We start from the raw sequence: 17,180 nt of genomic DNA, 5'->3' as shown, positions 1-17,180 counted from the left end.
ACGTGTGCAGTCTGATCCTGCACTCCTGTGTTAGGCTACTTTCACATGACAAGTATTTTCCATTCATATTTGTAGACCAAAATCCTAAACAGTTAAATATTATAATTAGTGTTGAGCGAATCGAATCCAAGCGAATTGAGTTTGATCCGAATTTCAGGAAAACTTGATTTGTCGCGTTTCATGGGAACTAATCTATTTTTCCTGAAATGGAGTTGCCGCGCAAGATTTTGCGCCATCTTCAGTCAAGATGGCTGCAACATTCTCTCCCTAAACAAATGGATAAAGTGAGTGTGTAATTTTTTTTAACCCTGATTAACCAACGAAAGGCCTCCATTTTAACATCAGAGATGAACGCGGCATCTGAGGGGTTCAATGACGGGGCAGTGCGATTACCGTTCCCCATCAGTGGGCCTGATATTTACAAAGGAATCTGACTTGTGACAATGTAATTCGTAACAAATCAAATTTATTTGTGAAATTTGCGAAGCAGCCGAATTGAATTGTTCATAACTTTGCTCATCCCTAATTATAATATCAATATTTGCACGTTTTGGGCCCACTGCTTCTTTTGGCTTACAAATACTGATGCAAAATGCTGACCAAAATATTGTACTTTGAATCCATTGCCCAATGTTCTTGCTTCCTTGGGAGCAAATGAAAGGCAGTAAAAATCAATGCAACCATGTAGGTAGGCTTCCTCGTTGTTCTAATATGGTCTACTCTTTGATTACGTTTACCAATGCACTCCAATTACATAGAGCATATGAGTTAGGCATTAAATCAGTTGCTGCAGTAATTGTATCAGTATGACTGTGTAAGGCCCCTTGCAGACGAGCGAGTATTCCGCGCAGGTGCAATGCATGATGCAAACGCATTGCGCCCTCACGGAATCCGGACCCATTCATTTCAATGGGGCTGTGTACATGTGCGCTGGTTTTCACGCATCACTTTTGCGTTGCATGAAAATCACAGCATGTTCTTTATTTTTCGATTTTTCACGCAACACTAACTCCAAAGAAGTAAATGGAGCTGCGTGAAATTAGTTTTTCACGTATAGTTGCTAAGAGATGTTGTTTGTATACATTCAGGGTTTTTTTCAACGCAAGTGCAAAACGCATCAAAATGCATTGCACCTGTGCGATAAAAACGGAACAACTGAACGCGATCGCACAATTTTCACTGAAAGCATTCGCAACGCATCCGGACCTAATCTGGACACGCTCGTCTGCAAGGGGCCTAAGGCTACGTTCACACCAGCGTTTTTGCTGGATCCATCATGGATCAGCAAAAACGCTTCCATCACTGATCCATGTTGTATTATCTTTAAAATAGCCATGACGGATCCGTCATGAACACCGTTGAAAGACAATGGGGGACGGATCAGTTTTCTATTGTGTCAGAGAAAACAGATCCACCCCTATTGACTTACATTGGGAGTCATGGCGGATCCGACTTGCTCCGCACCACATTGTGGACAGAAAAACGCTGCTTGCATCGTTATTGCAGCGTTATTCTGTCCAAAACCAAATGGAAAGGAATGCATTCCTACGCATTCTGTTTCGTTCAGTTCAGTTTTGTCCCTATTGACAAGGATTGGGGACAAAACGGTAATGTTTTCCCCCCTGCTTTTGTGATCCCATGACGGATCTCAATAGCGGAAATGAAATGCGCAGATGTGACAGTAGCCTAAACTGATATGTAACTACAGCATCAAAATGATTTTTAAAATCCAAGAGTACTGGTTTGTTAAGTCTTTTGTTTATTTTTTTTCAGAAATGAACCGCCATCACTATGCACTATATATTCACAACTGCCGCCTTGTCTTCCTGTTACGCCGCGATTTTGACCAAGCTGACACTTTCCGACCTGCAGAGTTTCATTGGAAATTAGATCAGGTAGTAGACCTTCCTTTCTTTCTTTTTCTTCAGTCTGCAGCATTTCAGGATCATTTTTTTTGCTCAGCTTTCCAGCTTAGCTGTACAAATGAATGTGACGATGTCCCCTACAGCTTTGTACAACCTCTGCTAACTGAGAGGTCAATTGGCATGTCTTTCAGAGGAGAGCCGACAGGTGGTCCTTTTAGAAGTCATGCTTAAACCTTGGAGACTGTGTTTTCTGTTTGTTGTGCGCTGATCAATATATCATTTGTTATGGTGCGCCTCTTAGTTATAACTGTTCTTTCCATTGAACATAGCACAAGTACTTCCATGACACCATTCCAGACAGTGCTGTAGAATACCCCCCCTACCTACCTTTTGCGTTGATATTACTATGGAGATTGTTTCTCATCAGGGCATTTCCTTTATTATATTTAAAAGTCAAATTTTGTGGTTTAACCTTTTCATTTGTCATTTTGCGCCTTGATTTTTCTGGCATGCTTTGTGTTGATGGATTAACTCAGGCGCTGTTTATAATCAACAGACACCCCATTAATTTTAATTAGATAGGCTTTATACAGTGTAATTTAGGCATAATAAGACAACACATAGAAAATGCAGTCAAATGCCGTCCATTGCCTTGTAAGGGAAATAATGTAAATTAGTCTGCTGGAAAGAACTGAACAACGGAGAAGTGAGAAAATGGAATGTTAACTCAATTGAATGGTGTCAGATTTTGGATTTCTGCGTAAGATCACAATCTGTATCCCATGCATGTAAATTGATTTTTGCTACCTTTGTTCACAGGCTATGAAATATTTCTAAGTGGATATATGGCTGTGCACCAGAAAAAAAGTTGTAGTGATAAATAAGAAGCGTGCTGCTTATTTTGCAGGGAAATGGCAAGGATTAGCCCCATCGAATGACAATAGAGCTAATGACCATTCAGATATGATCCACACCTATGGCACATTTGCTGCGCACCCACATCAGATATCTGTATAATGGCCTTGGATTTCTGTCACGGATCGTCTAGTAAAATACATGTCAGATCTGCAAGTGTGACTCCTATAGGGAAAATATTTTTGAAAAAACATCTTAAAATATTATTTAAATCAAAGGGACAATTACTCTATGAAAAGTGCTTGAGCCCTTCTGAAGCTAGTCTGACACCATCCTCAAACTATGGCTTATTGAAATAGCTAATTAGTAAGTGAATGCATCATGGCATGATATCCCTAAGGCAGACAACACAAAACAATCCTCCATAAATGTGACCAGGCACCAAATGCCAAGATAGTACATTCGGCGCTTGTACATGTAACACACAAACATCTGCAGTAGTAAAAGTAATTGAAATAATCCCACCGATGTGAATAATATCATCTAGTCTAAGGGCTCATGCCCACAACCGTGTGCTATCCGGGCCCGTGATGCAGACATGACATATGTGTACACCCCTAGCTGTAGACACACACCTTGTAGCAGAAGTAGTTCATTGACTTGAGGCTCCAATTTTCTTAGAGGTCCATTTACACAACTTTATTTTCAGTCTGCATCGGATCTACATTTTATGCGGATTGGATGTGGAACCATTTGTTTCAATGGGGACCAAAAGATGCACATAACCCATGTGTGCTCTCCGCATCCATCTGTCGATTCTGCGACCCCAAAAAAAAAGAACGTGTCCAGGACAAGAATAAGCATGTTAACTAGCACGGGACCTGCGGAAGAAGATAATGCGGAATGCACACGGCCAGTATTCATGTTTTGCGGATTTGCAAAATGGATACTGCCATGTGAATGCCTCCTAATACATTGCAGCACCAGAGGTGTGTATTATGTGGAACAATGTACTTCCACTTTAAATTCTTAAGATTTTTTTATTTATTTTTTTTACAAATTACTTAGCTTTTGGCCAAAAGAGACAGTTTATAACTTGCTACCCGGGGTTGCTGTCTTCTCTGTCCATGCTCCGGATGTTTCTAGTCTTGAGAAAGTATCTTAGGGAAAAAATATCTCAAGAGCAGCATGAGCTGAATTCATTACAGATGAGCAGTACGGGTCCCTAATGCTTTGTGACTACACCTTTAACCCATTCAGTGCCTGCAGGAATCCTTAACAGCGTGTGATACATAGCTACAGGCTCTTCTATCATTCAAGTGGTTAAGGTTATATACAGGGAACTCTGAAGCACCACATTTACCTAAGCAGCTGGCGAGATAAATGATAAATGAGTCATGTTAATCCTACCAGAGAGAATTATTCCAAGTCAATTCCACTGTATCCAATAAGGTCTAAGTCCATTAGCTTTCTATCCCTTAAAGTCTTTTCTGACATAGTTTATTTGCAAAGCTTCTACCCGTCTGATCCGTTCTCTGCCCACCTCAATGGCAATAATTTCTTACAGATTAGAAGGACGATGGCTTCAGGGCTGACCTACATGTCAGGTGAATCCAGGAGAATCAAATACGGTTTTCCTCATTGTGTACAGCTGAAATTTAGGGCAATGTGAAAATAAATGGCTATAGACTTGTATTTGGAAGTATAGCTATAACAGGTCTTGTAGAATGAAAGGGTCACCTTCCTGCTCTATGCTAATCGTATGTAAGATTTGGCAGAGAGACAGGAAAATGTTGATCCCTGGGCAGGATTAGCGCGAAGACATAACTGCCGCAGTCAATACTTGCTATAATCTTTTTTTTTTTTTCAAGGGCTGTAAACATTTATTGCAAAATTAAAATTTGTCAAATATTTTTACATGTGGCTTAACCATACTGTATATTCCTAAACGATTGATCTGATTTGTCATATAAGACCTGGGAACAGCTTTGCGTTTATTACTTTTTCAGATGTCCTGGCTTAGCTGGCTGAATGACTACAAAAATCACAGCTCCTGGCATTTAAAAGCATAGTACGTCAGGTCAAAAGAAGCCAGCTGCATATATGGATGATTTCAGATTCTAAAATGCTGGTTGTTTAAAGGCAACAACACAAAAGATTTATAAGGGATAATTTCTTAAGACTGGCATTTCTTTTACTATACTTACAAAAAACAGCTGATGTAAGGTGCACCAGACTTATTAGAGGTGCAGGTAGTAAAACCAAGAGCTGCGCTATCTGCAATTTGTTTTACTGCATGCATCCCTGATGGCTTTGGTGAACTGACATAGTTCACGGTGCCTGGTGTCAAGACCACACTTCTTATTTGATGAAGCTGTATAACCAAATAGAGTGGGCTACATAGATGGGTACAGCGGTCATAATGGGAGACTTTAACTGCAAAGGGGAAAAAAAAATTCTCAACTTGCTGCAGGACCACTTTAGGAGCCAGTTTGTAGAAGATCACACTAGGGGCGATGCTCTGTTGGATCTGGTCATTTCTAATGATGCAGAGCTTGTTGGAAATGTTACTGTAGGTTATAGTGACCACAATATAATTATATTCCCTATGAACTATAAAAAGCAAACTCTAGCTGGGAAAGTAAAAACACTGAATTTTAAAAAGGCCAATTTCCCTGTGTTGTGGGCAGCTCTTCAGGGCATAGACTGGGAACAGCTATTGTCACATAATAATAGCGAGGATAAATAGGAGAGCTTTAAATCTACAAGTCCAGCAAGGATTATAATATTAGATAGGTAAGGGTAGTAATTTAATCAGAAAAATCCAGCAACAAAAACCCTTATAAATTTTTGGGATAGCTATTGTTTAATAAGAAAATAACAAACTAAGCTATACAGTTATCCTGGTAGGACCACAAAAGGCTTGGTATAACTAGCTAATGGGAGGGAAAGGTGTCCCTATACTGCTGCCCTCAACTAGGACCTAAGCCCAGGGACGTCCCCTAATGGTGGGGACTCCCTGTCCTCGAGCCTTACCTCAACTCCTGTCTGTCCCTGACAGAAGGTGATGTAAGGTGAGAAGATGAGATCTGGTGCCAGAGTGGCCTACCAAAAGATGACCATCAAAAATAGAAAAAACGGTGCCCACTGTATACGGCCCTCGTAGACAATAGGTCAGGAGGTACAGGGTACACTAGATATTAAAAAAGCACATACAAAAGAAAAAACACAAAAACACACTCCAATTGTTAGATAGTTATTAAAGAGTGAAGAGATAGAACGAAACCCCAACGCGTTTCACCCACATAGGGGGATCATCAGGGGGTGATGACAAATGAATATGTGATAATATTCAGAGGTGCCTGTACCTAAAGTTAAAACAGACACAGGCGTCAAACAGGCCCAAGATTGGGCACCAATATATAAAACGATATTGTATTAAATAATGAGATCAGACCCAGCCTTAAGATGAAGGCGAATTAGATAAAGAACGAATGGCAAAATACATACGGTCCGTAGAGTACTGAATAAATGGACACACAGGCTAGCATGGGCCCCTGTAGAGAAAAGGGGAACAGGATGTATATACATATATAGGTATACACATAAAGACGTGCTAGACAATACCTGTACACGGTCGGACAATTAGCAAAAGTTACCTTGATTGAGGTTTTTTTTTGCTACCTGGCAATTCAACGGTATTAGAGGTCCAATGCTATAAGATCGCACTGGGTAAAAGCCATTGACGACCTACAATGTGATGAAAGCCTGATTAAGCATCATATATATCAGGCTGCCATAATAAACATCATGCAGATAGTTCATACTCACAGCAAAGAGCCATCAGTTAGGGACAAGCAGGTTCCCCTGAGGTCTGATACAATGTGTGCTAAAGGTACCTTATTTAAATACCCAGCCCTGCAATTACAAGTGAGGACACACACCTGGTCCTTCTAGCCTCCCCTTCCTTATTAGCGGCGATCGGCATATGTGTGCGTTCCAGCGTGGAACGCATGCAGAATAAGACACTTCCGGGTGGCTGTGCGGCGGATATCCGGTCAGTGGAACGCACAAGCGCCGATGAATGGAACGCAAACGTCCCAGTCATCAGACGCACTTCCTGAGTATTGTAAGAATAGGGGGCGTGTGTAGTCACCGATAGGCGTTCCCCCCCGGGGAGATGATAATAACGGTGACGTGTGCAGATGTGAAGGATGCCGTCGCTATATGAACATAATGATTAAACAAGGACAGGGGATCGGATGGAAAGCAGGGTGGGGGGCAGGGGAGTGGAAAGCCATATAGCATAGTACAAAGGTTTCTGATAGATGCCATCCTTAACTGATAACATGGTGGCATAAAATTGGTCAGGACAGATAGAGGTCCAAAAAATATACTAAATTCGGGTACTTTACGTACCCAGGTCCAGAAAAGGTAACATTACTTTTTACTGATGCCAAATATGCGAACGGGACTAACCCTGATAATAGGGACATCCAGCAGCTGGGCCAGAAGGTCAGGCAGACATGAAGATAAACAATTAGGGACACGGATATAAATGGAAAAAGAGAGGGCTAAACGGGTAGAGGAGAATATGGGATATATTACAAGAAACATGCAAACGTGAGATGTTCATTGAGGCCAACAGGGGATTGCGATCGAAACCTATGAATCCACACACATTCTTTCTGTAAAATACGTCTGTCCCAGTCCCCGCCACGTGGGGAGGGAGACACCAGTTCGAGGACAGTGAAAGTGAGGGATGAGGGATCACCCCCGTGACATTCGTGGACATGAGTGGCCACCGGGGTAGCCTCCTTCTTGATCACGTCATTAACGTGTTCAAGTATTCTCCGTCTAAATTCCCGTATGGTTTTACCCACATAGTCCATGGGACATTGGCATACATAGACTAAGCCTTTAGATAGACAATTGGAAAAGTCGCGGACCTCGTAGGACTGTCCCGTGGCAGAGCAAGTAATTGATTTAGCGGTGGACACATATTTACAAGCCTTGCATCTACCGCATCTGAAGACCCCCATGGGTTTACGGTCTAACCATGTGCCACTCTTCGCGGGTGGTGAGTAGTGGCTACTCACGAGACGGTCTTTTAAGCTTTTGCCACGTTTATACGAGACCGCAGGATGTTTTGTTAGAATATCAGAAAGGTCAGAGTCCATATGTAGTATTGGCCAATATTTTGTGAGCACCTGCCTTACTTCCCTATTAGCAATATCAAAGTCGGCAATGATCCGTGTTGGCTGCGGACCATCAACCATCCTCCGTCTAGGGACCAATAATTCGTCTCGGGCTTTAGTGGATGCGTGTTTAAACGCATCCCGTAATACCCCATGTGGGTATCCCCTGGCCAGTAGGCGCTGTTGCAAACTCCCTGCCTCACTGAAAAATGATGTGTCGTTGGAGCAATTCCTCTTGACCCGGAGGTACTGACCCCTGGGTATACCCTTTTTCAGAGGAGTGGGATGGTAACTGCTCCAGTGAAGCAGGGAGTTTGTGGCTGTACTTTTCCTATAGATGTGACTCGAAAGAGAGTCCCCTATTTTGGTTACTCTCACATCCAGGAAGGTAATACTCACAGGGTCAAGCTCATACGTAAATCTGAGGCCCACCTCATTTGTATTGAGATCACAGACAAATTGTTTAAAGTCTGCCAGTCCACCCCTCCAGACCACGAACACGTCGTCTATGTATCGCGTTGAAAACTGAATCTTGTCCGCCCACCAGACGACGTGGTCGGGAAACACGTGAGTGTTCTCCCACCAGCCCAGGAAGAGATTGGCATAAGATGGGGCACAGGGGCTGCCCATAGCCGTCCCCCTGAGCTGGTGGTAGAACCGTGCATCAAATAAAAAGAAATTATGGCTAAGGGTGAACTCCAGCAGCTCCAAGACAAAGGCCTTGTTTAATCATTATATTCATATAGCGACGGCATCCTTCACATCTGCACACGTCACCGTTATTATCATCTCCCCGGGGGGGCACGCCTATCGGTGACTACACACGCCCCCTATTCTTACAATACTCAGGAAGTGCGTCTGATGACTGGGACGTTTGCGTTCCATTCATCGGCGCTTGTGCGTTCCACTGACCGGATATCCGCCGCACAGCCACCCGGAAGTGTCTTATTCTGCATGCGTTCCACGCTGGAACGCACACATATGCCGATCGCCGCTAATAAGGAAGGGGAGGCTACAAGGACCAGGTGTGTGTCCTCACTTGTAATTGCAGGGCTGGGTATTTAAATAAGGTACCTTTAGCACACATTGTATCAGACCTCAGGGGAACCTGCTTGTCCCTAACTGATGGCTCTTTGCTGTGAGTATGAACTATCTGCATGATGTTTATTATGGCAGCCTGATATATATGATGCTTAATCAGGCTTTCATCACATTGTAGGTCGTCAATGGCTTTTACCCAGTGCGATCTTATAGCATTGGACCTCTAATACCGTTGAATTGCCAGGTAGCAAAAAAAAACCTCAATCAAGGTAACTTTTGCTAATTGTCCGACCGTGTACAGGTATTGTCTAGCACGTCTTTATGTGTATACCTATATATGTATATACATCCTGTTCCCCTTTTCTCTACAGGGGCCCATGCTAGCCTGTGTGTCCATTTATTCAGTACTCTACGGACCGTATGTATTTTGCCATTCGTTCTTTATCTAATTCGCCTTCATCTTAAGGCTGGGTCTGATCTCATTATTTAATACAATATCGTTTTATATATTGGTGCCCAATCTTGGGCCTGTTTGACGCCTGTGTCTGTTTTAACTTTAGGTACAGGCACCTCTGAATATTATCACATATTCATTTGTCATCACCCCCTGATGATCCCCCTATGTGGGTGAAACGCGTTGGGGTTTCGTTCTATCTCTTCACTCTTTAATAACTATCTAACAATTGGAGTGTGTTTTTGTGTTTTTTCTTTTGTATGTGCTTTTTTAATATCTAGTGTACCCTGTACCTCCTGACCTATTGTCTACGAGGGCCGTATACAGTGGGCACCGTTTTTTCTATTTTTGATGGTCATCTTTTGGTAGGCCACTCTGGCACCAGATCTCATCTTCTCACCTTACATCACCTTCTGTCAGGGACAGACAGGAGTTGAGGTAAGGCTCGAGGACAGGGAGTCCCCACCATTAGGGGACGTCCCTGGGCTTAGGTCCTAGTTGAGGGCAGCAGTATAGGGACACCTTTCCCTCCCATTAGCTAGTTATACCAAGCCTTTTGTGGTCCTACCAGGATAACTGTATAGCTTAGTTTGTTATTTTCTTATTAAACAATAGCTATCCAAAAAATTTATAAGGGTTTTTGTTGCTGGATTTTTAGAGCTTTAAATCTACATTAGGTAATTACTGTATTTTCCATTTCATTATACACACTTTTCCCCCTCAAAAGTAGTGATGAGCGGCATAGGCAATATTCGTTTTCGCAATATCTCGCAAATTTTTCGCATAATATTCGCAATAAATTTGCTAATTTGCGAAATCTAGAATTCGGGATTGCAGTCATTATTTTCACGATTGTGCAAATCGGCACAAATGATGCACATATTTTTTGTGCAATACATGCAACTTCACATTTTATCAGGTCGTAGATATTACTGATTGGTGCACTAAGTATTGTTGTGACATCACAGCACTATGCCTGTAGCATGTATGTATGGACAGCAGAGAAACTGTAATTCCTATCACACTACCTAACACCCTGCACTGGAACCTATCAGCTACACTATATCACTATCTAACCTACACTGACTATCTCCCACTAACTATCTGTATTATATATATGAGCTAACTAACTAATGTAATGTAATTGGATAAGGAATAGGATCCAGATGAAAGCACAGAGCACAGCAATGTCTCTGCTCTCTCTCTCTCTCTCTCTCTCTCTCTCTCAGAACTGCAAAAAAACTATTTATTATTGGTTGCTAGGGATGTTGCTAAGCTCAGACAAAGACATTGCAGCCTTCTCATTGGCCCACAAGCAAGAAGGGAGGTTACTGATGAAAAAGAAATCTAGAATATTCATGATTATGAATATATAGCACTATATTCTACATCTTCGTGTATTCTTGAAGTGCCGATATTCACGCTAAAAATTTTGCAATTAGAATATTTGCGATCAACACTACACAAAAGTTGGGAAGAAATGGCAGTGCGTCTTGTAAAGCGAATACTAAAGACTGCTTCCATTCTGGAAGCACTCACTAGTATGCAGGAGTCAGAGGGAGTGAAGTGCTGCTAGCACTGCCGGCACTCACCTCTCCCTGATCTTCTCTGGGCACCATGCTGCACTGTCCTGACCCATAAAAAATATATATATATATATATATATATATATATGGTGAAAAGCTACTCCATTTTAAATCCCCTCAAAAGACAAAGTGACAATTCCTCGACCTGCAAAAAAAAAAGTTCAGTTTCCAGAGGTGTCAAGGCTTTTTAACCTTAAGAACTGTAAGTTTGTGCAATAGTCACCCCAGAACGTGGTCACTGCAGAAATAGTAGGACATTTAAAAAAAAAAAAGCTTAAATTAATTCTTAAAATTAAATATAATTAATGCTAATGAAAATAAGCATAAATCTGTGTCTCACATCCCTTTTTTTTAAATTCACATCCCCACCTATCCCTTGGTTGCATTTGATGGACTTATAACTTTTTTCAACTGTATTAACTATGTAACTATGAAGCAAGTGCGACCCCTGTGCAGACATTGAGCCATGCATTCTTAGAGATGTCAACTCTGATTATTTAAATTCCTCAGCTAACCCAATTTTTTTTTGCAGATAAAAATATTTTTTTTCTGTAGCACATGGTTGTCAAAGGGTGTCTGTCAGCAGTTTTTACCAGACTAAACTGTTGGCATGACCAGAGCAGGACAAACTCCTTCTGAGGAGCTTTTATTATCAGGATTAGTGTAAATTTGAAGTTTTATACTGGGAAGTACTCTTCTCTCTGCACTAAATCCTTCCTATGTGCTCTGAATGCTAGCTGTAGTAGTCTCCTAGTAAGAGTCTAAGGTATGTGACTAAATGTTACCCCAAAACATATTTTGAAAATGTTTTATGGCGTTTTATTAAAAAGTAAAAAAAAAGCCAATAAACAAATGTGGTCTACTTGATAGTGTAGTCTAAGGGACTATGCAGTCTTTGCATGTGGGCTTCTTCAATATTTATAAATGTATATATAGTGTGTCATACAATGGCACGCCATAGATACTTTCCTGTGCAACTATAGGACAGATTTACTATTGAAAATTAGTATTTTTTGTCAAAATTTGCACAAAAGGCTGATGTTCACTCCTTGCACCACATTTGTTTATAATGGACACTTTTGATGTCTCACCTGGCAAGGGGTCATAGCTTGGCAAAGCAGGGACAAGGTTTTAAAATGTAACATTGTGTGCCAAAAACGCACCAAAAGTTTGGAGTAAACTTAGCCAACAAACAGGTGATGTAAGGTTAGGTTGGACATTCTATAAATCATCCAGCATCAATTACTTTGATGGTACAATTTAGGTCTTAGTATTAGTAAATCTGTAACACTGTTCCTTTGCTTGGAATATTGGTTCTATGGTCCTTTTTTAGTGATTTTTTGGAAGGATGACTAAGATTTTAAAAAAAGGTCTTACATTTTACAGATAATTCTTAATGAATGTTTTAAAGCATCAGAGAATATGCAGCTTTTACATAATAAGTATTCTTTAATATCTCCTCATTTACTCTGACAGACAAGATTGCATTTAGTTATTCTGCAAATGATGTATCATATCCCATTAATTCTTTTCCAACATCCAGTGATCTTTGGTGCTTCTCAGCGAACAGACCAATTAATCTCAAAGCATGGTGAGACATCCCAAAAATGCTGTCACATTTCACTAAATAAGTTATGGCATTGTTAAGGGTCGTGATGAATTATTAGATAATAGAAGCAACATTTTAATAGTTTCTGCAGTTGAATTTAGTGTTAAAAGATTTCACAATCTAACATAGGATTCTGTGAATATACTTACATAATAAATCTTATCTTATTACACTTATAATAATAATTCCATGGTGTTTAAAAGACATTACATGAAATTGGATAATGCCTGTACATTAACTGACAGGTTGGCCATGTGGGGACCATTCCTATTTATGGAAATGCCTTACCATAAAACTATTGAATAACTGTGATGGGCTCTTTTTCTGCATTGCTTCCAGCTCCTTAAATATATTGAAAACAGTTGTCGGAATAAAGGATATTTTGAATGTTTTAGAAGGGGTTTCTAGGCCTTGGAAGCCCCAAAAGAGTTTTCATCTCTGATAACAAAGTCTAAATTAAAGAGGTATTTTCACAATCTAAAGTAATTTTCATTGTTCAGTATTTTTGGACAGAAGGTATACCAGCTCAAAGGTGTAATAAAACATGGTGTAACATTCTGATAGCCGAAAGCCCTATGGTTTAATTGTTCCATGACATGGCCTCCTAGTGCTGGATGTCTTTTACTTGGTGGCTGAAGCCTTATTTTGGCTCACATTGCCCAGACATGAGACCTCATTTTCCATAGGGTCGATAGAAGCAATTGTACTTTACATAATACTTTTTTTATTTACCTTTTTTCCACTTAGGAAGAGCAGCACCAGGTTGGATTTCTGTTTTTGTTCTTCCTACTTCATGCTATGCTCTATTCACATGCAGTTTTTGAACTGATGGTGGGTTTTGAACTAATGGTGGTCTGTGGATGACAATATTATGGGGGATCTGTAGATGACACACTGTTATGGGGGATCTGTGGATGGCACTGTTATGGGGGATCTGTGGATGACACTGTTGTGGGGCATCTGTGGATGACACCTTTATGGGGGGAAATCTGTGGATGACACTGTTATGGGGGGATCTGTGGATGACCACTGCTATGGGGGGATCTGTGGATGGCACTGTTATGGGGGATCTGTGGATGACACTGTTGTGGGGCATCTGTGGATGACACCTTTATGGGGGGGGAAATCTGTGGATGACACTGTTATGGGGGGATCTATGGATGACCACTGCTATGGGGGGATCTGTGGATGACACATATATAGCATCTTATGCCATATATGTGTCATCCACAGATCCCCCCCATAACAGTATCCCTGTGTAAATAGTGACCCCCAATACTGGGAGTGGAGGCCGGCAACTGGTGTTGAAATCGCAGCGGGGTCTGGTGCAGTCACTGTACTCTATTACATCGGGACCCACATAAAGTGTAGGCAATCCATATGTAAAGTATAGCAATCCTTTGCAGTAGCGCAATCAATGTAGTACTCACTATGAAACTCCCGTACTAGCAGGCAGGCTGGCCAGTCACTGACTTTGTCACGCACATGCTCCTCCCACTTTATTAATGAAGCAGGGGGAGCATGCACATGACAAAGTGAGTGACCGTTCAGCCTGCCTGCTAGTGAGTACTACATAAATTGCGCTACCGCAGAGGATTGCTATACTTCACATATGGATTGCCTACACTTTACATATGAATACTGCTGTGTGTGGGGCCCGATGTAATAGAGTACAGTGATAGCACCGGGCCCCGGTGTGATTTCAACACCAGTTGCCAGCCCCCACCCCCTGTATTGGGGTCACTATTTACACAGGGATACTGTTATGGGGGTATCTGTGGATGACACATATATAGCATAAGATGCTATATATGTGCCATGCACAGATCCCCCCATAACAGTGCCATACACAGATCCCCCATAACAGTGCCATCCACAGATCCCCATAACAGTTGCCGGACTCCAGCCCCATCTCCCTCCTTGCTGATACATCGCAGGCCGTGCTGTGCAGCATCGCGTCCCGCGATGTATCAGTGTTAGCAGAGTAAAAATGGCAGCATTCGGCCCATAAGATGTACTGCTATTTTCCCCCCAAAGTGCGTCTTATGGGGCGAAAAATGTGGTATTTGGTGAAAGATAATATTTTTCAGTGTTCCTTAATTTTAGGATGCTAGGTTGTAAATACCTGATAAAATAGGCCAAATAAGCACTGTCATAGTAACATAGTATGTAATGACAAAAAATGTTAGGCCGAAAAAAGACACATGTTTATCCCGAGGAAGCCAATTTTCATCATTTTGGGGGAATACAAATTCCTTCCTGACGTCTATGCTTGCAGATTAAATCCCTAGACCAATTACCCTAGGCTGGGTGTTAGGGGTGTGGAGAAAGGAGAAGTGCGTCATGGAATTGATTGGATCCATCAACAGGAAGTGCTACATAAAGGATGGAAACAGACCAGAGTGATTTGATTATATGGTGAAAATGAGTGTTTAGTGGAAGGATATATGCTACATCAGTGCCGGGGGGGGGGGGGGAAAGAATTGTTTGGTTTGCTGCCTGTTTGTTTCTCAACAGTGTTGCCTTGCTATTACATTAAATAGCTCAACATTTCAGTGTAACTCACATGGTAAAACTGATTGCCTCATCTATGGGGCATTTTTTAAGCAAAAGAGGTTCCATATTTGTTGAACATTAACTCTCTCACTTAACCATTCCTATGAAGAATCATTTCATATAGTTATGCCTTTACTCTTCATTTTCCTCGCTATTGTAGGAGAGAAGAGCCACTTCTCACAAATTTGTCTGCTAGTGTTGCCAAGCCGTAGAGCTAACCTAGGTCCCCTTTCTTTGCCCCTATGGGCTTCTATGGCCTTCCTCTTTCCTCCTTCTAATAAAGGCATGCACATGAAAGAATACATATTTAAAATTTTGATTAGAAAGGCAGATGAGGAGGGAGGGTCAGCTGTGTTATTATATCACCTATTCTATACACTCACAGGAGGTCCACTTACTCAATTGTGCTGTAGGGCATAAATAATACCCTTTATTATTAACTTCACATTTACATTAGCTTTGAAAATTATATTACTAAATACTGAATGGGAGTTTATTTTCCATTCTTACTGAAATGAAAGAATAATGGCATCAATCTGACTTTTCGCGCCCATGGAGGGTTGAGATAGGTTCATTAGCAGATAGCTGATTATAAATAGAAGTGCTGTTAGCAGAAATATAATGTTGATAAGCCCTTGTAAATATACCCATGTATTTGAGGTCTTAATTGAAAGAGGATTATCTACTAGCTTTCCTGCACCATATTTTACTGATAGTACATTAGAGTAATTAGGTGTTATTGGAGCGCCAAGATAAGACTTGTGTTGCTACAAATGGAGGAAGCTGATTGCAATGGATTTTAAATTAGAACATGTATCATTACAGTACAATTTAAACAACTTTATTGAAATGACTTGTTTTTTACCACAGCTTTGCTTTTATGCTGTATACCTTCACAAATGTCATTGTTTTAGCAATAAATTAGAAACTCTTAAAATTTGTTTTGTGACTCGTTAACTTTTTTTTAAATTCAATTAGTGTGAAAGAGGCAATTGTCCATGAGGATGGTGATGGTGTGGAAACCTTATGGGTGAAAGTTCAAAGGCACATAAACACTGAATAAATAAAACTTGGTGTAATCTATAGACCCCCTAACATCACAGATGAGATAGAAATGCAACTGTATAACCAAATAAAGTGGGCGGCACAGGCTGGTACAGTGGTCATAATGGGAGATTTTAACTTCCCAGACATTGACTGGGGTCATGATTCTGCCTCAACTGCAAAGGGGAGAAAATTCCTCAACTTGCTGCAGGATCATTTTATGGGTCAGTTTGTAGAAGCTCCCACTAGGGGCGATGCTCTGTTGGATCTGGTAATTTCTAATGATACAGAGCTTGTTGGTAATGTTACTGTTTGAGAAACACTAGGTAATAGTGACCAAAATTTAATTTTATTCCCCCTAAGCTATAAAAAGCAAACTCTGTCAGGCAGAGCAAAGATTCCGAATTTCAAAAAGGCTAATTTTCCTGGGTTGAGGGCAGCATTTCAGGGCATAGACTGGGAGAAGCTACTGTCAAATAATAATTCTGAGGATACATGGGAGAGCTTCAAATCCACATTGAGTAATTGCACTAAAAAATGTATCCTTTTAGGTAACAAGTACAAAAAGCTAAAATTAAACCCCCCACGGCTTACATCTACTGTAAAAAAGGTCAATAAAAGACAAAAAGAGAGCATTTAAAAAAAATACAAATCTGAGGGGTCAGCTGTAGATTTTGAAGATTACAATGGCCTTAATAAAATCTGTAAAAACAAGATAAAATTAGCAAAAATACAAAACAAACAGCAGGAAGCAAAAGAGAGCAAAACAAATCCCAAAAGATTCTTTAAATATATAAATGCTAAAAACCCTAGGTCTGAGCAGGTAGGTCCACTAAATAATGGTAAAGTGGGGGGTAGTTACTGAAGATAAAGAAAAGGCAGAGGTACTAAATTTTTTTTTTAGCTCTGTATAGCTGAAAGAAGAGAAAGAAGCTGATATCTGTTAGTACATCCAGTGATATACTCAACTGG

General features: G+C 40.8%; 1 protein-coding gene across 1 annotated transcript in view; it reads left to right on the top strand.

Annotated features, from left to right (window-relative positions):
* CLSTN2 (calsyntenin 2) overlaps positions 1-17,180 on the top strand; it is a 1,274,585-nt gene that overhangs the window by 1,009,924 nt on the left and 247,481 nt on the right. The window contains exon 8 of the mRNA XM_044290609.1: positions 1,774-1,895. Coding sequence (XP_044146544.1) covers positions 1,774-1,895 — 122 coding nt within the window. The remainder of the gene's footprint in view (positions 1-1,773; positions 1,896-17,180) is intronic.

The sequence above is a fragment of the Bufo gargarizans genome, chromosome 4, assembly GCF_014858855.1.
Source record: "Bufo gargarizans isolate SCDJY-AF-19 chromosome 4, ASM1485885v1, whole genome shotgun sequence".
Classification (NCBI taxonomy): domain Eukaryota; kingdom Metazoa; phylum Chordata; class Amphibia; order Anura; family Bufonidae; genus Bufo; species Bufo gargarizans.
The sequence above is the reverse complement of the archived record's forward strand: the minus strand, read 5'-3'. Positions and strand labels throughout refer to the sequence as shown.